Source organism: Stegostoma tigrinum, chromosome 14 (assembly GCF_030684315.1).
Source record: "Stegostoma tigrinum isolate sSteTig4 chromosome 14, sSteTig4.hap1, whole genome shotgun sequence".
Taxonomy (NCBI): Eukaryota; Metazoa; Chordata; class Chondrichthyes; order Orectolobiformes; family Stegostomatidae; genus Stegostoma; species Stegostoma tigrinum.
Genome location: NC_081367.1, coordinates 10,462,132 through 10,484,044, shown reverse-complemented (window position 1 = coordinate 10,484,044; position 21,913 = coordinate 10,462,132). Strand labels below are relative to the sequence as shown.

The 21,913-nt window shown below is 47.2% G+C and overlaps 1 protein-coding gene across 1 annotated transcript in view; it reads left to right on the top strand.

The window, feature by feature from the left end:
* The first annotated feature begins 2,581 nt into the window (after positions 1–2,581).
* Positions 2,582–21,913, top strand: part of LOC132210526 (serotransferrin-B-like) — a 37,889-nt gene continuing 18,557 nt past the window's right edge. The window contains exons 1-5 of the mRNA XM_059650994.1: positions 2,582–2,597; positions 8,057–8,184; positions 12,464–12,600; positions 19,554–19,650; positions 20,405–20,449. Coding sequence (XP_059506977.1) covers positions 8,133–8,184; positions 12,464–12,600; positions 19,554–19,650; positions 20,405–20,449 — 331 coding nt within the window. The 5' untranslated portion in view covers positions 2,582–2,597; positions 8,057–8,132. The remainder of the gene's footprint in view (positions 2,598–8,056; positions 8,185–12,463; positions 12,601–19,553; positions 19,651–20,404; positions 20,450–21,913) is intronic.

Sequence of the window (21,913 nt, the reverse complement as noted above, 5' to 3'; positions counted from 1 at the left end):
GGAGGAGGTGTGGGTGCAGGTGTAGCACTTCCTGCGGTTGCAGGGGAAGGTGCCGGGTGTGGTGGGGTTGGAGGGGAGTGTGGAGCAAACAAGGGAGTCACGGAGAGAGTGGTCACTCCGGAAGGCAGACAAGGGTGGGGATGGAAAAATGTCTTGGGTGGTGGGGTTGGATTGTAGATGGCGGAAGTGTCGGAGGATGATGCGTTGTATCTGGTGGTTGGTGGGGTGGTATGTGAGGATGGGGGGATCCTCTTAGGGTGGTTGTGGCAGGGGCGGGGTGTGAGGGATGTGTTGCAGGAAATACAGGAGGCGCGGTCAAGGGCGTTCTCGACCACTGCGGGGGGGAAAGTTGCGGTTCTTGAAGAACGTGGACATCTGGGATGTGCGGGAGTGGAATGCCTCATCCTGGGAGCTGATGTGGCGGAGTCAGAGGAATTGGGAATAGGGGATGGAATTTTTGCAGGAGGGTGGGTGGGAGGAGGTGTATTCTCGGTAGCTGTGGGAGTCGGTGGGCTTGAAATGGACATCAGTTACAATCTGGTTACCTGAGATGGAGACAGAGAGGTCCAGGAAGGTGAGGGATGTGTTGGAGATGGCCCAGGTGAACTTGAGGTTGGGGTGGAATGTGTTGGTGAAGTGGATAAACTGTTCGAGCTCCTCTTAGGAGCAAGAGATGGCGCAGATACAGTCATCAATGTAACCACATTTTCACCATGGACGTCTAGTCCCTAAACACCTGTATTCCTCATGCAGATGGCCTCAAGGCCCTCCACTTCTTCCTGTCCCGCAGGCCTGACCAGTCTCCCTCCACCGACACCCTCATCCATCTAGCCGAACTCGTCCTCACCCTCAACAACTTCTCCTTTGCTTCCTCCCACTTCCTACAGACAAAGGGGGTGGCCATGGGCACCCGCATGGGCCCAAGCTATGCCTGCCACTTTGTAGGTTACATGGAACAGTCCTTCTTCCGCACCTACACTGGCCCCAAACCCCACCTCTTCCTCCGTACATTGATGACTGTATCGGCGCCGCCTCTTGCTCCCAAGAGGAGCTCGAACAGTTCATCCATTTCACCAACACCTTTCACCCCAACCTCAAGTTCACCTGGGCCATCTCCAACACATCCCTCACCTTCTTGGACCTCTCTGTCTCCATCTCAGGTAACCAGCTTGTAACTGATGTCCATTTTAAGCCCACCGACTCCCACAGCTACTGAGAATACACCTCCTCCCACCCACCCTCCTGCAAAAATTCCAACCCCCATTCCCAATTCCTCCGCTTCCGCTGCATCTGCTCCCAGGATGAGGCATTCCACTCCCGCACATCCCAGATGTCCACGTTCTTCAAGGGCCGCAACTCTCCCCCCACAGTGGTTGAGAACTCTCTTGATCCCGTCTCCCGCATTTCCCGCAACACATCCCTCACACCCCGTCGCCGCCACGACCGCCCTAAGAGGATTCCGTTCATCCTCACATACCACCCCACCAACCTCCAGATACAACGCATCATTCTCCGACACTTCTGCCATCTACAATCCAATCCCACCACCCAAGACATTTTTCCATCCCTACCCTTGTCTGCCTTCCAGAGATAATGGGAACTGCAGATGCTGGAGAATCCAAGAGAATAAAATGTGAGGCTGGATGAACACAGCAGGCCCAGTGGCATCTCAGGTGCACAAAAGCTGACATTTCGAGCCTAGACCCTTCATTAGAGAGGTTGCCTTCCAGAGAGACCACTCTCTCTGCGAATCCCTTGTCTACTCCACACTCCCGTCCAACCCCACCACATCCGGCACCTTCCCCTGCAACCGCAGGAAGTGCTACACTTGCCCCCACACCTCCTCCCTCACCCCCATCCCAGGCCCCAAGATAACTTTTCATATTAAGCAGATGTTCACCTGCACATCTGTCAATGTGGTATACTGTATCCACTGTACCCGGTGTGGCTTCCTCTACATTGGGGAAACCAAGCAGAGGCTTGGGGACCGCTTTGCAGAATACCTCTGCTCGGTTCGCAACAAACAACTGCACCTCCCAGTCGCGAACCATTTTGACTCCCCCTCCCATTCCTTAGACGACTTGGTCATCATGGGCATCCTGCAGTGCCACAATGATGCCACCTGAAGGTTGCAAGAACAGCCACTCATATTCCGCTTGGTAACCCTGCAGCCCAATGGTACCAATGTGGACTTCACCAGCTTCAAAATCTCCCCCTCCCCCCACTGCATCCCAAAACCAGCCCAGCTTGTCCCCGCCTCCCCAATCTGTTCTTCATCTGACCTATCCCCTCCTCCCACCTCAAGCCGCACCTCCATCTCCTACCTACTAACCTCATCCCGCTCCCTTGACCTGTCCGTCCTCCCCGGACTGACCTATCCCCTCCCCACCTCCCCACCTATACTCTCCTCGCTACCTATCTTCTTTTCTCTCCATCTTCGGTCCGCCTCCCCCTCTCTCCCTATTTATTTCAGAACCCTCACCCCATCCCCCTCTCTGATGAAGGGTTGAGGCCCGAAACGTCAGCTTTTGTGCTCCTGAGATGCTGCTTGATCTGCTGTGTTCATCCAGCTTCACTCTTTGTTATCCAGCAACAATGTAAGTCCTGGGTATCTGTGAAAAGAAGGAGAATTAATGTTTCAGACATTGGGCCCTCACCCCATCAATTTAATTCTCCAGTTTACAGTTTCAGGGCCCAAAATGACTCAGCTACTTTTTTTCTAGAAGGGCCTTGACCCGAAACATCAAGCTTTCCTGCTCTTCTGATGCTGCTTGACCTGCTGTGTTCATCCAGCTTCACGCTGTGTTATCTCAGCTATTTGTTCGCCCCGTTTGTTTACATTTTTCACACTGGCCTCACGGTCTTGTGCTGTAACTTGGCTTTTGTCCTGTTTGTGCAGCTAGAACATCGTGCATTGTTGAGAAACACCCTGCCGTCCAAACAGATACAATGACAGGATTGAGAGTGATTGTGTGATGGACAAGCTGAAATTTCTCTTTGGAGAACATCAATTGTCGCTTAGACACTTTCTCATCCCTGGGTGCTACTACTGAAATTTGTTTCAGCTACTCACTCGCACAGGGCAGGTTTCAGTGGTAAGACTGGTATTCATTGTTTGTCTTTAGTTGATTTTCAGAAAGTGATTGTGGACTATCATCTTGAAGCCAGATTTCCAGGTGTCAAAGGTAATTCCATTGTGTTGGTACCCAGCAATAATCAAAAGCTGACAATTTGATCTGGACAGGAATCTGATGGTGAACCCTGAGTACTTGATGCCCTTGTCTTCTGAGGTGGTGGGGGCCCTGCTTGAGAAAAACTGAAAAATCTCAAGCCAAAAATATTTAATACCATGCTCCAGAAGAAAATGAAACCTGTTGCAGAAAAGAGGCAAAGTAACATCATTTAACCATAAAAGAAATGAATCATAAAAGTAGAGAAGTTTTGTTAAACTAGACAAGGTACGAGTCAGACCACGGTTGGAATTTTGTGAACAGTTTTGCAACTCTTCAGAGTCATAGAGATTTATGGCATGGAAAGAAACCCTGTGGCCCATCTTGTCCATGCTGATCAGATATCCTAAATTAGAACATAGAACACAGAATTAAATTAATCTATCCCATTTGCCAGTATTTTGCCCACAAACTTCAGAACGCTTCCTATTCATATACCCATCTAGATGCCTTTTAAATGTTGTAATTGTACCAGCCTCGACCACTTCCTCTGACAGCTCATTCCATACATGCACCACCCGCAGCGAGAAAAAGTTGTCTCTTCTAAGAAAAGATATACCACTGTTGAAGGTACTTCAGAGCAGGTTTACTAGACTGATACCAAGAATAGAAGGACTGTCTTATGAGGCGAAGTAGAATTGTTTGGTCCTGTATTTATTGGAGTTTGGAAGAATGAGAAGCAATTTTATTGAAACAATCAAGGTTCTAAGAAAACTTGGCAGGGTAGATTGTAGGAGTGTCTAGGATCAGAAGAATCTCAGAATAAGGATGTGCACATTTAAGGCAGAAATGAGGAGGAATTTCTTCTTTCCAAAGATTGTGAAACTATGGAATTCTTTACTGCAGAGGGCTATGGAAGATTTAATAAGGTGTACTTGAGGCTGAGGAACAGTTTTTAATCAGTAAGGGAATCAAGGGCCTCAGAGAAAAGGCAGGAAAGTGAAGGTGGAGGTTATCAGGTCAGCCATGATCTCATTAAATGGCAAAACAGACTCCCCGACTTCTACACCTGTCTTATGTTTTTACAGTCTTTTCTAGCTATTATCACATTGCTACTCATGAGTTGTTGTTATGTGTAAATAAGCTGCCATGTTTTGTACATCACAACAGTGACCATATTTGGAAAGTACATAATTGGCTGACAAGTACTCTGGGAGTTTTTGAGAATGTGAAAGATGCTATAGAGAGAAGAAGAGAATTTTGTGAATATAAAACAGTTTTGTCAAGAGAAGGAGGTTATGTCAGAGAAAAAAAAAACAAAACTACAACAGACTGACACTTCAAATTCTGTCCACAACATAAGCCACAATAAGTAATACATAAAGTGCACCTGGACACTCTGTGCTACAGACCCATATTTCTCAAACCAGAAAAGTACTCAACCACGGAATTTACTGCCTGAGATACATAGTTTTGTCAGGGAGATGAAAGAGTTCATTGTCTCCTGTGACAAAGGAACAATTCTTAGCAATGGCTAAATCATTCATTGATGTCAGCTCAGGTACTCACTTCGTAGATTCGGCTGAGTTATAGTTTCCTGTAACATATTAAGAAGACCGAAGCAATTATTTTCAATTTCCATCTCTGTCTATTGTCTCCGGCTAAACTAACCTGCTCAACGTCTCAAATGAGCCACTAAAACAATTTCACACAAAAAGCAGTAACTTCCATCTTGAACAGTGCCTGCATTTGTCCTGCTTTATCTTTCTGCTGCTGAAAACAGTGTTTAATTATTCTAAAGTTTTCTTGCCTGGCCCATCATTCTGCACGCCCGTTGAGCTAAATATTGTCCAAGCTTCTGCAGCCCATGTCCAATCCTGCATTCAATATCATTCACCCATAGCCCATGCAATGGATGCTGAGGTGGCTCAGTTTTCATCATTGCTGCCTCATGGTGCCCGGGACCCAGGTTTGATTCCAGCCTCAAGTTGTATTCTCCTTGTGTCCGTGTGGCTCTCCTCCAGAGGCTCCATTTACCTCCTACAGTTCAAAGATATGCAGGTTAGATGGATTGGCCATGCTAATTTGCCATTAGTAGCTAGGGCTATGTAGGTTATGTGGAACAGCCAAATAGAAATGCAGGGATAGAGTAGGGTGTAGGGTCTGGGTGGGATGCTCTTCAGAGGGTCAATATGAACTGAATGGCCTGCTTCCACACTGCAGGGATTCTAGACAATTCATAAACCTTACCCTTATTGACTGTGAAACGCCAAACATTTAAAATGTTTTCCTATATTTACATCTCTTCTATAAATTTGCCACAGCTCACCTCTGTTACATTTCCACTTAAACCCTCTATTCCTATATCTTTGGCCACTCCACCATTTACCCCCTGACTGGCAGTCAGGTTTTCAGCTACTACACTCAGTAACCTGAATTATTTCCTCCACCTCATTCAGATTCTTTAAGATCAAACTTCAAAATGAGCTTTAAACTGTTGCCCCCCCTTCAAATTGTCTCCTTCATAGGCTCTTTGTTCATCTTCTTTTCTTATTTTGGTCTACTCAAATGCCTGGGATGCTTTTCTCCTAACTTACATTAAAAGCACTCTATAGTTGCAAATTGTTGTTTTGCGATGTGCTCGGACCTACTAAGGTCCTGAAACTGCTACAGCCTTTGTTAGAGAATGTCTTTAAGAGTGAGTGGATGAGTGCATAGCTGGTTATTCACAAAAACCACTTGTGTGGATCAACTTTGGAAGAACATTTCAGGGGATATTGGTGTTTAGATGGTGCCCTTCTGTTAGAAACTGTGAAGTGGAAACAGAGGTTATCCTTTCCCACAGATAGCAAGGTGATCTTGACTACATGATGTTTGGCAGACATTAAGGAACAAGTATTGGCCAAGACACGGAGACGGCTTAATATCGTGTTCTGGGGTATTCTACATTCGCCTGAGGAAGCAGATGGGAGTTTAGTTTGACATTTCACCTGATACCCGGCCTCTCCAACAGCCTGTACTCCTTAAGTTCTTTAGAGAATTGCCAGCCTCGCTTCTGTTCTCAAGCAACTGGATGAGACTTGAGGCCATAACTTTCTGACTGACAGGCAAGATTGCTGCTACTGGGCCTAGGTTAATGTCATGCTAACCTTTTATTTTTGGGAAGTGAGCAGGCTATTTAAAAATTATAAAGCAGTTTAAGCTTTATTGTTTAAAGATATGTCATCAATTTATCATTGGTAAATGAAGAAATGTTGTTTGTTCAGGAAATGATTTCCAAATTTCTGCCTTGCCCAATTCCACTGTCAAGTTAATGACATTTTTCTTTGAATAATCTTTACCCTCAGCTTGCCCTGCTCTTACAACAGCTATTAGTAAAGGCACCTGGGATTTCTCTCATAAATCACTGCTGTACCCATCCACCTATATTGGCTGCTTGTACATCATCGCCTCAAACTCATGCTTCTCATTGTTGTGTTTAAAGCTTTGAATACCCCCATTCTCCCTCTCTCTCTGTAATATCTTAATTCAATGCCCCAAACCTTAAACTCTCTGTTTTTCTCATTCTGTCCTCTTGTACACCTCCTCCCTCAGCCTTCACATTACCCTCAATGTTTGATCTCAATGTTTGGAAGTCAAACACAAAGGCACTGCCTATATTCATGGGGATTTTGGTCAAGCCTCTTGTTAAAATCTGGAATACCATTTTATAAATGTTGTGGATCTGTGGAACTCACTGCCCAGTGCGCGGAAGCAAAATCAATCAACTGATTCAAGAAAGAAAAAGATGAAAAGTGGGATAAAGGCATTTGGGGAGCAGGCAGAAAGTCGGGTTGAGACAAGGATAAAATCAGCCATGATTATGTTAAATGGCAGAATGGGGTCAAAGGGCTGAGTTGCCAATTGCAGCTTTTAATTTCTAATTCCAATGCCAAAAAACTGAGAGCATTTTTCCAGTTAGGCTCAACTGGTAGCATTCTCACACCTGAATGATAAAATTCAAGTGTCACACTTGCCTGTGCCCATCCAGCCACTTGAGAACAAAAGCTAGACTGGCACTTCACTAGAGAACTGAAGGAGCACAGGCTGTTGTAAGAGCCGGGCAAGCTGGGGATAAAGGTTATTCAAAGAAAAATGTCATTAACTTGACAGACGAATTGGGCAAGGCAGAAATTTGGAAATCAGTCCCTGAAAATGTAGTTCAAACAACCTTTCTTCATTTACCAATAATAAATTGATGACATATTTTAAAACAATAAAGCTTAAAATGATTCAGAGATAATGGGAACTGCAGATGCTGGAGATTCCAAGATAATAAAATGTGAGGCTGGATGAACACAGCAGGCCAAGCAGCATCTCAGGAGCACAAAAGCTGACGTTTCGGGCCTAGACCCTTCATCAGAGAGGGGGATGGGGGGAGGGAACTGGAATAAATAGGGAGAGAGGGGGAGGCGGACCGAAGATGGAGAGTAAAGAAGATAGGTGGAGAGAGTGTAGGTGGGGAGGTAGGGAGGGGATAGGTCAGTCCAGGGAAGACGGACAGGTCAAGGAGGTGGGATGAGGTTAGTAGGTAGCTGGGGGTGCGGCTTGGGGTGGGAGGAAGGGATGGGTGAGAGGAAGAACCGGTTAGGGAGGCAGAGACAGGTTGGACTGGTTTTGGGATGCAGTGGGTGGGGGGGAAGAGCTGGGCTGGTTGTGTGGTGCAGTGGGGGGAGGGGATGAACTGGGCTGGTTTAGGGATGCAGTAGGGGAAGGGGAGATTTTGAAACTGGTGAAGTCCACATTGGGGTTAGTTTGAATTGCGAAAGTTGTTTTGTTCTGGTAAGTTCTTGTGAAACACATGGTAAACACACAGTCTGTTGTCATCTGTCTTTCTGCCAATTCAGATCTTTAAGAGGACCATAGCGACCTCCCAGCAGCTGCAGGAGATAGCTTGCCTTTTACTTTCATCAGCCTTTCAACATGTTGAGCAGGATGAGGCTACTGTTCATAGCTTTTGCCTTGCGAATTATTAGTAAGTCACTTTTTTGTTCTTTTACAGCAAATTTTACTTTGATTGAATGCTTACATTTGGTATCTGAGCACGGTAATTTTCTGTAAATTTTGAAATTTTCTGTATTCCGTACATATTTTTGCCAGAGAGGGAGATACATGCGGGAGTAATTTTGCATTGCATTTATCGAATGCACTTGAAAAAGCAACATCACCTGCCTTCTAAAAAAAATGTTAGTGATTAACAGATAATATCAATTATTTCCCCAGTTTAAACAATGACTGTCCTTTTGTTTGAGGTCTAAGGTGCCATCCTGTCTGTAAAGTCCTGAAAGACCACTGCCAGCGAGTCTGCGTCACCCCAGAATGATTTCATGGTAATTAAGCTCTTAATGGGCTCAGAGTCAGGTTTCTGCCTTTCACATGATGGGAAACTCTCTCATCCTACTGGCACCAGTTGGACTGCAGCCAGATCCCTATGACAATTGCTAAGGTAGCAGGTTAAAAGGTAAATTGGAATCTTTTGCTGGGGCCCTAATGAGTGTGGTTTGTGGCCAGATTCAGAAGAGTGGGGACATTACGTGTGGGGTTGTGAATAAATGGGGAATAACACTGTCAGCTAAAGGAAAACCAAACAGTAGGTGGCCTCCTCTCAGCCTGCAAGGAAAGGCCACCTACTTTCACAGGACATCGTCAAGTCCACTTTCCTGCCTTTTCTCATAACCCTTGATCCCCTTGATGACTAAAAATTATGACTGGAAGAACCTCGCGGATGAGCGAGACTCTCTTCCACTCTCAGGGTCAGTCCATATCTGGCTGTACAGACCAATGCCGCTTCTGCGAATTCTGCTACCTTTGGGACAGAAGGTGGTCATGGAAAAGGGTGGGTGGGGAGCTGGTGTGGCAGCGTGCTCCTGGCGCAGTTTTCGCCTGGCTTCCACTTTCTCCCGATGGCAAGTTTTGAGATGATTGATGCCTTCCCAGATTCTCCTCCTCCAGTTTTGGGCCAGTGGTTCCCAGGTGTCTATGAGAAAGCTGCGCTTTGCCAGTGAGGACTTGTGAGTATCGACTGAGGCGTCTCCTCTGTCTACTTGGCTTTGAATATATTTCATTGCCCAGCATCTGCAGTAAATAATTCCTTAAATTCACTACCCTCTGGTTGAAGAAATCCCTCTTTAGTTCTGTTTCAAATGTGGGTCCTGTTACTCTAAGATTATAACACCTGGACCCAGATCTTCCCACAGGGGAAAACAACATCTCTGCATCTACCCTGCCAAGTCCCCTAAGAATCTTATGTTTCAATTAGGTCACTTCTCATTCTTCCGAACTCCAGTGAACACAGACGTGAACTATTCAACCACTCCTCACAAGACATACCTGGTATCAGCCCAGTTGATCTCTTCTGCACTGCCTCTGTCGCCAATATGTTGTTTCTTCGATACGGGGCACAAAACTCTTCAAAGTATTATAGCTGTGGCCTGACTAGTGCCTTGTACAGTTCTGGCAAAAAAAAAGCTCCCTGCTTTTATACTTCATTCCCTTTGAAACAAAGGCCTACATTGCATTTGCCTTCCTTGTTGCCCAATGACTTTAGAGGACTCACAAATCTCTCTGTTCCATAACTTTCTGTAGTCTTTCTGCATTTAAATAATATTCAGCTCCTGTGATCTTCCTGCCAAAGTGTACAACCTTACATTTCCCCACATTACAATTGGCCAAATTTTTCCCACTCTGTCAATCTATCCATATCCCTCTGCAGTATCTTTGTGTTATCTTCAGGACTTGCCTTCCCCCACTATTTTTATATGAGCTACAAACTTGTCTACAGTACATTCACTTTCCCCTTCCAAGTCATTAATGTATATCATAAATAATTGTGGTCCCCACATTGATTCCTTTGACTTACACCAGTTACAGGTTTCCACCCTGAAAATATCCCCCTCATCCCGATTCTCTGTCTTTACCAGTTGGCTGACCTTCTATGCTTTTATACTACCTCCAGCACCATGGGCTATTATCTTATTAACCCAGTTTGAGTTCCGCTGGGATCACACAGGTCCTGACCTCAATGCAGCCTTCATTCAAACATGGACAAAAAAGTCTGAAAACTAGAAGTGAGGTGCGATTGACTGCTTTTGACATCAAAGCCAAGTGTGATCAAATGCGGCTCAGGAGCCCTAGCAAAACTGAAGTCAAAGCAAAACAAGAGTAAACTCTGGGCTGGTTAGAGTCATACCTGGCACATAGGAAGATGGTTATTGCTGGAAGTCAGTCATCTTAGTTCCAGGCTGTCACTGCAGGAATACGTCAGGCCCATGCATCTTCAGCTGCTTCAACAATGACCGTCCCTCCATCATAAGGTCTGAGACAGGGATGTTTGCCAATGATTAAACAATGTTCGGTACCATTCATGGCACCTCAGATACTGAAGCAGTCTATGCGCAAATGCAATAAGACCTGGAAATTATCCAGGCTTACTCTGACAAGTGGCAAATGACATTCACACTACACAAATGTCAGGTAATGGTTATTTCCAATCTAACAATCACCCCCTGCCATTCGATAGCATTATAATCACTGAATCCCTAACTATCAACATCTGAGGGTTATTATTGACCAGAAAATGATCTGGACCAGCTGTATAAATACGATGGTTACAGGAGCAGGTCGGAGGATAGGAATAATGCGGCGAGTAACTCACCTCCAGACTCCCAAAGCCTGCCTATCATCTGCAAGGCACAATTCAAGAGTGTGATGGCATACTCCCCATTTTCCTGGATGGGTGCAACTCCAATAGCTTGACACCATCCAGGACAGAGCAGCCCACTTGATTGGCATCTAGTCTCTCCACCACTGACGCTCAGTAGCAGCAGTGTGTACAGTCAGTTCTGCTGCAATGCATGTTGCTTCAATGTGAATTGGACTTAATGCGATTGAAGAACTTAGCCGCTACTTATAGGCACTTTCCTTACGTGTATTGGCTATAATGCGATTCTGGCTTCCTTAGTTTAAATGACACAGCTATTGTGCAATTTACTTATAATGCGAGATCGCATGAGAACGGGATGATCACGTTATATCTGAACCGACTGCACTAGATACAAGATGCACTGCAGAAATTCATCAAAGATCCTTAGACAACACCTTCCAATCCCATGATGATTTCCATATGGGAGGACAAGGGCAGCAGATACATGAGAATATCGTCACCTTCAAGTACCCCTCAAAGCAACTCACCAACCTGGCCTGGAAATATGTCATCATTTCTTCAGTGTCGCCTGGTCAAACTCTTGGAATCCCCTACCTAAGGGGGCATTGTGAATCAACCCGCAGTGCAGGGACTGCAGTAGTTCAAGAAGGCAGCTCACCACCACCTTCTCAAGGGCAACTAAGGACAGGCAACAAATGCCAGCCTAGCCAATGATACCCACATCCCATGAGTGAATAAAATAAAGTAACCTAATGTGTGGTATCTTGTCAAATGCCTTCTGACAATTCAATATTATATCAACAGCTTTGCTCTCATTTACCCTGTATATTACTTCCTCAAAGAATTCTCATAAATTTCTCAGGAACATTTCCCTTTAATGACACTGTCCTGACTCTGCTTGAGCATATAATGCATTTCTGAGTGCTCTGCTTTTCCATCCTTTATGATACACACCAGCAATTTAGCCAGGACAGGTGGCAAGTTATCTTGCCTGCAATTGCCTGTATCTTGGCTCCTTCCCCTTTTAATTAACTGTGTTACATTGGCAGTTTTCCAATGTTCTGGAACTTTCCGGAATCCAAAGACTCTATCTCTGTCGCTACTTCCTTTAATATCTTAGGATCAATCCCAAGGGACTTTTTGGTCTTTAGCCCCACTGGTTTCCCTAGCACTTGTTCTTTTTTTTTATCTTCTCTTTTTGTCCCCCGAAAATTCAGTAATTTGGAACGCTATTAGTGTCTTCCACTGCGAAGACTGATGCAAAGTATCTATTCAAATCCTGTGTTATTTCCTGGTTACACATTATTATTTCCCCAGCTTCATTCTCTAGGGGACCTGTATTCACTTTGGCTTCACTCTGTACTTAAAAAAGTTCTTACTGTCCTTCTTGATGTTACTTGCCTTTATACCTCACTAAGCAGATAAAGTGCCAGCGAATATGGGTAACTGACAGTCACGGATCTAGCACCAATGCTGTGGCACCTGATTTCATAGTCAGCTGCCACGCAGTGGGAGGGTTGAAAACCTGATTTACTAACAATGAAGTGGAATGAAGTGCTGGAACAGAAGTCATTGTGATCCTCTTCCTCAGATGTGACCACTGCATCTGCCGACGATAAATTACGTTGGTGCACCACCAGTGAGAAAGAACAGATTAAGTGCAGCAACTGGACATCTGTCAGCTGTGTCCAGGCTGACTCCATGAAAGACTGCATTCAGAAAGTCATGGTAAATATCAACAGCATATTTTCTAAGTTCACTATATAAAGTGTGAAGCATAACGGCTTGCTCAACTTATCCCTGAGGCGTGTCTGACGTGTTCCAATTTTTAAAACTACTGGTTGAATTTCCATTTGCAAAAACTAGGCCAATTGTAGTCTTTAGGTGGGACCTGAGGGAGAAATGGGAGTTGGATGTCAGTTGAAAAATAGACCAGAGTTTGTAGACATATTTCAAAATTTTACAGGATAAAATTTAATTCTTTTTAATAATCAAGTATCCTGTTCTCATTTGTACAGTTCTCAAGCTGGCACTGCTGTAATTACACTCTGATGCTAATAGAGGAAGTATGTTGAAACCACTGCAAAGATGTATTGAAGTTATAGCAGTGATCCACAATCAGTATATGTTGGAGTTCACATTTCATCCAGAAAATGGTCTAAATCCTGCTCACGATAACAATGTGTGGGGCGGGGTGAACACAGCAGGTCAAGCAGCATCTCAGGAGCACAAAAGCTGACGTTTCGGGCGTAGGCCCTTCATCAGAGAGGGGGATGGAGTAAGGGTTCTGGAATAAATAGGGAGAGAGGGGGAGGCGGACCGAAGATGGACACAAAAGAAGATAGGGGGAGAGGAGAGGATAGGTGGGGAGGTAGGGAGGGGATAGGTCAGTCCGGGGAAGACGGACAGGTCAAGGAGGTCGGATGAGGTTAGTAGGTAGGAAATGGAGGTGCGGCTTGAGGTGGGAGGAACGGATAGGTGAGAGGATGAACAGGTTAGGGAGGCGGGGACAGGCTGGGCTGGTTGTATGATGCAGTGGGGGGAGGGGACGAGCTGGGTTGGTTGTGTGGTGCAGTGGGGGAAGGGGAGATTTTGAAGCTTGTGAAGTCCACATTGATACCATTGGGCTGCAGGGTTCCCAGGCGGAATATGAATTGCTGTTCCTGCAACCTTCGGGTGGCATCATTGTGGCACTGCAGGAGGCCCAGGATGGACATGTCGTCTAAAGAATGGGAGGGGGAGTTAAAATGGTTCGCGATTGGGAGGTGCAGTTGTTTATTGCGAACTGAGCGGAGGTGTTCTGCAAAGCGGTCCCCAAGCCTCCGCTTGGTTTCCCCAATGTAGAGGAAGCCACACCGGGTGCAGTGGATGCAGTATACCACATTGGCTGATGTGCAGGTGAACATCTGCTTGATGTGGAAAGTCATCTTGGGGCCTGGGATGGGGGTGAGGGAGGAGGTGTGGGGGCAAGTGTAGCACTTCCTGCGGTTGCGGGGGAAGGTTCCGGGTGTGGTGGGGTTGGAGGGGACTGTGGAGCGGACAAGGGAGTCACGGAGAGAGTGGTCTCTCCGGAAAGCAGACAAGGGTGGGGATGGAAAAATGTCTTGGGTGGTGGGGTTGGATTGTAAATGGCGGAAGTGTCGGAGGATGATGCGTTGTATCCGGAGGTTGGTGGGGTGGTATGTAAGAACGAGGGGCTCCTCTTGGGGTGGTTGTGGCAGGGGCAGGGTGTGAGGGATGTGTTGAGGGAAATGTGGACGACGCGGTCAAGGGCGTTCTCGACCTCTGTGGGGGGAAAGTTGCGGTCCATGAAAAATGTGGACATCTGAGATGTGCGGGAGTGGAATGCCTCATCGTGGGACCAGATGCAGCCGAGGCGGAGGAATTGGGAATAGGGGATGGAATTTTTGCAGGTGGATGGGTGGGAGGAAGTGTATGTACTCCTGCACATCCCAGATGTCAGCTCGTCCCCTCCCCCCACTGCAAGCCAAAACCAGCCCAGCCTGTCCCCGCCTCCCTAACCTGTTCTTCCTCTCACCTATTCCTTCCTCCCACCTCAAGCCGCACCTCTAATTCCTACCTACTAACTTCATCCCGCCTCCTTGACCTGTCCATCTTCCCTGGACTGACCTATCCCCTCCCTACCTCCCCCGCTATACTCTCCTCTCCATCTATCTTCTTTTCTCTCCATCTTCGGTCCGCCTCCCCCTCTATTCCAGAACTGCCTCCCCATCCTCCTCTCTGATGAAGGGCCTAGGCCCGAAACGTCAGCTTTTGTGCTCCTGAGATGCTGCTTGGCCTGCTGTGCTCATCCAGCTCCACCCTTTGTTATCTCGGATTCTCCAGCATCTGCAGTTCCCATTATTTCTAAATCCTGTTCATGTCTACTGTGTTCCTCAATTGCTTTATTTCCTTTCCGATCCACGAACAATTCAATCTGACCTTCCTCAATTCACATGGTTTCATCCTCGACAAACGCTGGAATAACATTTTACAGCCACCCAACTCCCTGTGTAAGGGGGTTACTCCTTCTCTGCCTCCTGAATCTCTGATATTCCCTTCCCTCCTAAATCTCTGATATCTTGTGTCTATGGCCTTTTGTCATTGGGCTATGTCCCCATCAAGTATTGGAAATATTTAACTTTTATCTACCTTGTCCATTCCTTGCATCTTGTGAATAATAATTCCATTGCATCATCATTCTGATGAAAGAAAAAAATTTTCCTTTGCATTTTGGCCCACTTCTACAAGCTGAATCCGCAGTGAATCTGTGTTCTGCTCATTCCAACATTACAAGATCATTTCTGAAGTCTTATGATCTTCGTTGATGGCATTATTGAACAAGTCTGATCCCTGACTAAAACCTGGCTTTACAGATCATAGATAACAAAGTGTGGAGCTGAATGCACACAGCAGCCCAAGCAGCATCAGAGGAGCAGGAAAGCTGACACTTCGGGTCTGGACTCTTCTTAAGAAATGGGGGAGGGGAAGGGAGCTCTGAAATATATGGACAGAGGGTGAGGTGATGATAGAAGGTGGATAGAGGGGCAGATAAGTGGAGAGAAGAAGGACAGGTTAAGGAGGCGGGATGAAGCCAGTAAAGGTGAATGTAGGTAAATAGTAGGGATGGGGGTTGGTACGTTGGGAGGGAGAGGTGGGTAGGTGGGAGAGAAGATGGACAGGTCAAGGAGGCAGGGATGAGGCTGGCACGTAGGAAGTGGGGTGGGGATTGAGGTGGGAGGAGTGGATAGGTGGGGGAAAAGATGGATAGGTCAAGGAGACGGGGATGAGATGGGCTGGTCTTGGGATGAGGTGGGGGGAGGGAAGCTTTTCAAGCTTGTGAAGACCACATTGAGACCATTGGGCTGCAGGTTTCCAAGCAGAATATGAGATGCTATTTCTCTAGCCTTCGGGTGGCATCATTGTGGCATTAGAGGAGGCCCAGAATAGACATGTCATCCAGGGGGTGGGAGGGGGAGTTGAAGTGGTTCACGACTGGGAGGTGTTGTCGTTTGTCACAAACTGAGCATAGGTGTCTCCACAAAACAGTCTCTAAGTGTCCGTTATAATAGTATCAGAGATAATGGGAACTGCAGATGCTGGAGAATCCAAGATAATAAAATGTGAGGCTGGATGAACACAGCAGGCCAAGCAGCATCTCAGGAGCACAAAAGCTGACGTTTCGGGCCTAGACCCTTCATCAGAGAGGGGGATGGGGGGAGGGAACTGGAATAAATAGGGAGAGAGGGGAAGGCGGACCGAAGATGGAGAGTAAAGAAGATAGGTGGAGAGAGTATAGGTGGGGAGGTAGGGAGGGGATAGGTCAGTCCAGGGAAGACGGACAGGTCAAGGAGGTGGGATGAGGTTAGTAGGTAGCTGGGGGTGCGGCTTGGGGTGGGAGGAAGGGCTGGGTGAGAGGAAGAACCGGTTAGGGAGGCAGAGACAGGCTGGACTGGTTTTGGGATGCAGTGGGTGTGGGGGAAGAGCTGGGCTGGTTGTGTGGTGCAGTGGGGGGAGGGGACGAACTGGGCTGGTTTAGGGATGCATTTGGGGAAGGGGAGATTTTGAAACTGGTGAAGTCCACATTGATACCATTAGGCTGCAGGGTTCCCAGGCGGAATATGAGTTGCTGTTCCTGCTACCTTCGGGTGGCATCATTGTGGCAGTGCAGGAGGCCCATGATGGACGTGTCATCTAGAGAATGGGAGGGGGAGTGGAAATGGTTTGCGACTGGGAGGTGCAGTTGTTTGTTGCGAACTGAGCGGAGGTGTTCTGCAAAGCGGTCTCCAAGCCTCCGCTTGGTTTCCTCAATGTAGAGGAAGCCACACCGGGTACAGTGGATGCAGTATACCACATTGGCAGATGTGCGGGTGAACATCTGCTTAATGTGGAATGTCATCTTGGGGCCTGGGATAGGGGTGAGGGAGGAGGTGTGGAGGCAAGTGTAGCATTTCCTGCAGTTGCAGGGGAAGGTGCCGTGTGTGGTGGGGTTGGAGGGCAGTGTGGAGCGAACAAGGGAGTCACGGAGAGAGTGGTCTCTCCGGAAAGCAGACAGGGGTGGGGATGGAAAAATGTCTTGGGTGGTGGGGTCGGATTGTAGATGGCAGGAGTGTCGGAGGATAATGCGTTGTATCCGGAGGTTGGTGGGGTGGTGTGCGAGAACGAGGGAGACCCTCTTTGGGCGGTTGTGGTGGGGGCTGGGTGTGAGGGATGTGTTGCGGAAAATACGGGAGACGCGGTCAAGGGCGTTCTCGCTCACTGTGGGGGGAAAGTTGCGGTCCTTGAAGAACTTGGACATCTGGGATGTGCGGGAGTGGAATGTCTTATCGTGGGAGCAGATGCGGCGGAGGCGGAGGAATTGGGAATAGGGGATGGAATATTTTAACTTCTCCCAACACTGAGATGTTTTTGTCGAGGTTCATCCTGAGCAGTTCTGTGATGTGGGGCTCAATTGGTATTTTTGTACCCTCCTTCTGTTTTGAAAATATATCTGGGTCTTTCACTTGGCTGGGCTGAAAGACGTCTGTGCCCAGAGCTGGGCACAAAGAGTACTGGAATATGAGGGGACCAAACTCAAACTCGAAGGAAAAGGAAAAGAAAACACACTCACAGATTCATATGCTAGCGTGCACACACACACACACACACACACACACACACTGACACACACACACACACACACACTGACACACACACACAGACACACATACACACACACACACACAGACACACAGAGACACAGACACACACACAGACACACACACACAGACACACACAGACACAGACACACACAGACACACAGACACAGACACACACACACACACACACACAGACACAGACACACACACACAGACACACACATACACAGAGACACAGACACACACAGACACAGACACACACACAGACACAGACACACACACACAGACACACACACACAGACAAACACACACACAGACACACACACAGACACACACACACACACAGACACACACACACAGACAAACACACACACACACACATGCACACGCACACGCAGACACACACACACACACACACACACACACAGACAAACACACACACACACAGACACACACACACATGCACACGCACACGCAGACACACACACACACACACACAGACACACACGAGGAAGAGAAAGAGTGGGCTGAGACACAACAGCACAGGTGGAACTTTTGTTTTATTTGTTAATGGGACGATGTAACCACTAGCCAGGCAGCAGTTATTGCCCAACCCTAATTGCCCAGAGGGCAGTTCAGAGTCAATTACTTTGCTGTGGAATCACATAAAGGCCAGACCAGGTAATGTTTGCAGTTTCCTTTCTTAAAGGACATTAGTCAGCCAGATTGGCTTTTCTGACAATCAGCAATGGATTCACAGTCATCATTCGACTCTGAACTCCAGATATTTTATTGAATTCAAATTCGACCATTTGCTGTGGCAGGATTTGAATCAGGGTCCCCAGAACATTAGCTTGGGGCACTGGATTAACAGTCCCATGATAATGTACCAGGCCATAGCCTCCTCCTTACAACAACTGATGGGTTAAACAGGTGGCCAGGTTTTGGGAGGAAAGGAGAGACAATAAAAGGAACATGCCCTCAGTTGTAACCAGGAGTAAAAGAGCATCAGAGAGACACAGAAGTGAGTTCAAACTATATTTCCAACTAAGGAGGGGCCAATGACAAGTTCATGAACACGTAGCAAACCAACCCAGAGAAACAGGCATCTACTCTGAGACAGTCAGCTCACTAACAGAGCCTAGATAATGAAATGTGAGGCTGGATGAACACAGCAGGCCAAGCAGCATCTCAGGAGCACAAAAGCTGATGTTTCGGGCCTAGACCCTTCATCAGAGAGGGGGATGGGGAGAGGGAACTGGAATAAACAGGGAGAGAGGGGGAGGCGGACCGAAGATGGAGAGAAAAGAAGATAGGTGGAGAGAGTGTAGGTGGGAGGAAGGGAGGGGATAAGTCAGTCCAGGGAAGACGGACAGGTCAAGGAGGTGGGATGAGGTTAGTAGGTAGATGGGGGTGCGGCTTGGGGTGGGAGGAAGGGATGGGTGAGAGGAAGAACCGGTTAGGGAGGCAGAGACAGGTTGGACTGGTTTTGGGATGCAGTGGGTGGGGGGGAAGAGCTGGGCTGGTTGTGTGGTGCAGTGGGGGGAGGGGACGAACTGGTCTGCCCAGTTCGTCCCCTCCCCCCACTGCACCACACAACCAGCCCAGCTCTTCCCCCCCCCACCCACTGCATCCCAAAACCAGTCCAACCTGTCTCTGCCTCCCTAACCGGTTCTTCCTCTCACCCATCCCTTCCTCCCACCCCAAGCCGCACCCCCAGCTACCTACTAACCTCATCCCACCTCCTTGACCTGTCCGTCTTCCCTGGACTGACCTATCCCCTCCCTACCTCCCCACCTACACTCTCTCCACCTATCTTCTTTACTCTCCATCTTCGGTCCGCCTCCCCCTCTCTCCCTATTTATTCCAGTTCCCTCCCCCCATCCCCCTCTCTGATGAAGGGTCTAGGCCCGAAACGTCAGCTTTTGTGCTCCTGAGATGTTGCTTGGCCTGCTGTGTTCATCCAGCCTCACATTTTATTATCTTGGAATTCTCCAGCATCTGCAGTTCCTATTATCACTAACAGAGCCTTTTGTTTTGTAGTTGGCTGAAGCTGATGCTGTTGTTCTGCACAGTGCAAGAATGCTTGTTGCAGAAAAGTGTGGTCTGGTCCCAGTCATGACTGAATATTATAACAAAGGTAAGTGTGTCCCTGCACTGGCTCTCAGAATTACCTTCCTCTCTCTCTGTTCATGGACATTAACAATCTCCATTTTTCACCATTGACTGCTCTGATAACGTGTCAGTAACTGATTGGACAACTGTTCCTCTCCATTCCCCAGAGCCCTGCACAATCAGCCAATGTGCTGGTGGCTTTTCCCCCACACATAGTGGTCCTTATCCTCACCTACACTGAGTCTCCCCACCAGCCGTATGAAATGGGATCCTGACTTACATGGGTGCCACTCTAGAAGCAGGTATAAGTTCAAAGGAAGAGGTTCAAATTTTTATTTTGAGGCTGTTGTTTGTGTAAAATACCAGCAGCTTGTACACGGTTTTCTCAAAACCTGCTCCCCACCACACCCCCCTCCCCCCACCTGTCTCCTGGCATTCAGGGGAGGGCACAGTTACTTTGTTACTTGGAATGAGAGCAGCAGCCCTGGAGGGATGTACAGCTACACCACGGATAGTGCCACCCAGGGAGACTCCTACATGTGCTTGACTCAGGAGCACTGGCTATGGCTGAAACTCCATTCATAAAGGGTGTGATTATGTCTCCACCATAGACACAGTCTGGCAGGGGCTATCAGCTGCATCTTTGCCCTGGGTTTTGCCCTGGAGGAACCTTTCAGGCTGCAATATCTGTCACCCCTGCTGGACAGCTGCTCTCAGGTGAAGCAAGTAATTGAGCAAGAATTAATCTTCCTTGTATTTCTGTGTTTTTTTATCCACAGACTATCTTGAACCCTGCAGGGGCCCAGCAGCATACACAGAACCTTGTGAGTTTCAGAAATTATAATATTGTGATACGTATTTCTATAGGGGAGGCAACGGCCTAATGATACTGTTGCTGGACTAGTAAATCCAGAGACCCAGGTAACGTTCTGGGGATCCAGGTTCAAATTCTGCCCTGGCAGATGGTAGAATTTGACAGCAATAAAAATCCAGAACTCGGAGTCTTGCAATGGTCATGAATCCATTGTTGATTTTGGGAAAAACTCATCTGGTTCATTAATGTCCTTCAGGAAAAGGAACAGCCATTCTTATCTGGCCTGGCCTACATGTGACTCCAAACGACACATCAATGTGGTTGACTCTGAACTTCTCCCTGGGCAATTAGGGATGAGTATTAAATTTTGGCCTAGATAGTGATGCACTCATCCCATGAACGTATTGAAAAAAAATTGCAATGATGTTTCTAAACTTGCAGTCAATGTAGTTGAATTTGTCTCCATGCTGGGACTGGGCTTCAACTCCTCACTGGGACAGGGGCTGCCTTTGAAGGATGGTCTACCAGTACTGTACGTTTGGAGCTGTCCCTCTATTCCAGAGGCATTATGGATAAGGAGACTCTGTGGTTTACCAATTACAAAATATTGATACGATATTCCTGTATCACACTGATCACAGGGCTGACTGTTCACTGCCCACCACAGTGACTTACAGAAGAGCAAATACTTAGAGTCATAGAGGTTTACAGCATGGAAACAGGCCCTTTGCCTCAACTTTCCCATGCTGCCCAGTTTTCACAATTAATCTGGTCCTATTTGCCTGCCCTTGATCCATATTCCCCCATACCCATCCCATCCACATACCTGTCCGAACATTTCTTAAGTGACAAAATTGTACTCGCTGCGACAGACTCTCACCACTCCCTGATGAAAAAGTTGTCCCTCTGGACGCCTTTGTGTCTCTTCCCTTGGGGATTCTTGGTTTCCAATGAGTACCAGTGGTTTACATTGTAGTCCCAGCTGCTGTAAAAGGGAAACAGATCAGTTCCAGTGATCCAGACACCTATGCCAACGATCCAGAAACGTGAGTTTAAATGCTACCAAGTCAGGTGGGCACTATTAAATCCAGCAGTTAAATGTATCTAGACTCATTAATTGTACCCATGAAATAACCAGATCTTCATGAAAACTCATCAATCCATTACTGGCCTGGTAGCAGCAGACCTCCTGAAATGTGGTTAGTTCTAAATCAGTCATCTCTCTCTGTATCATACCAATCCTGTGACTGTCTGAACTGCAGCTCTGAAAAGGTCCAGCAAACCAGTGCTCAAGAAATCTGCACTTCTCAACAGCAGTTATTGATGGATAAGGAACTCTGGCCCAGCCCACAGTGCCCAAATTCAGAGAACATATAAGGTAAAAAGGGCACAAATGCTTGCCCTTAAAGGGGAATGCTATAATCCCTGTGAATTAGAAAGAACAAAGCAGAGAGCTAGGCCTCTGGGTTATTCA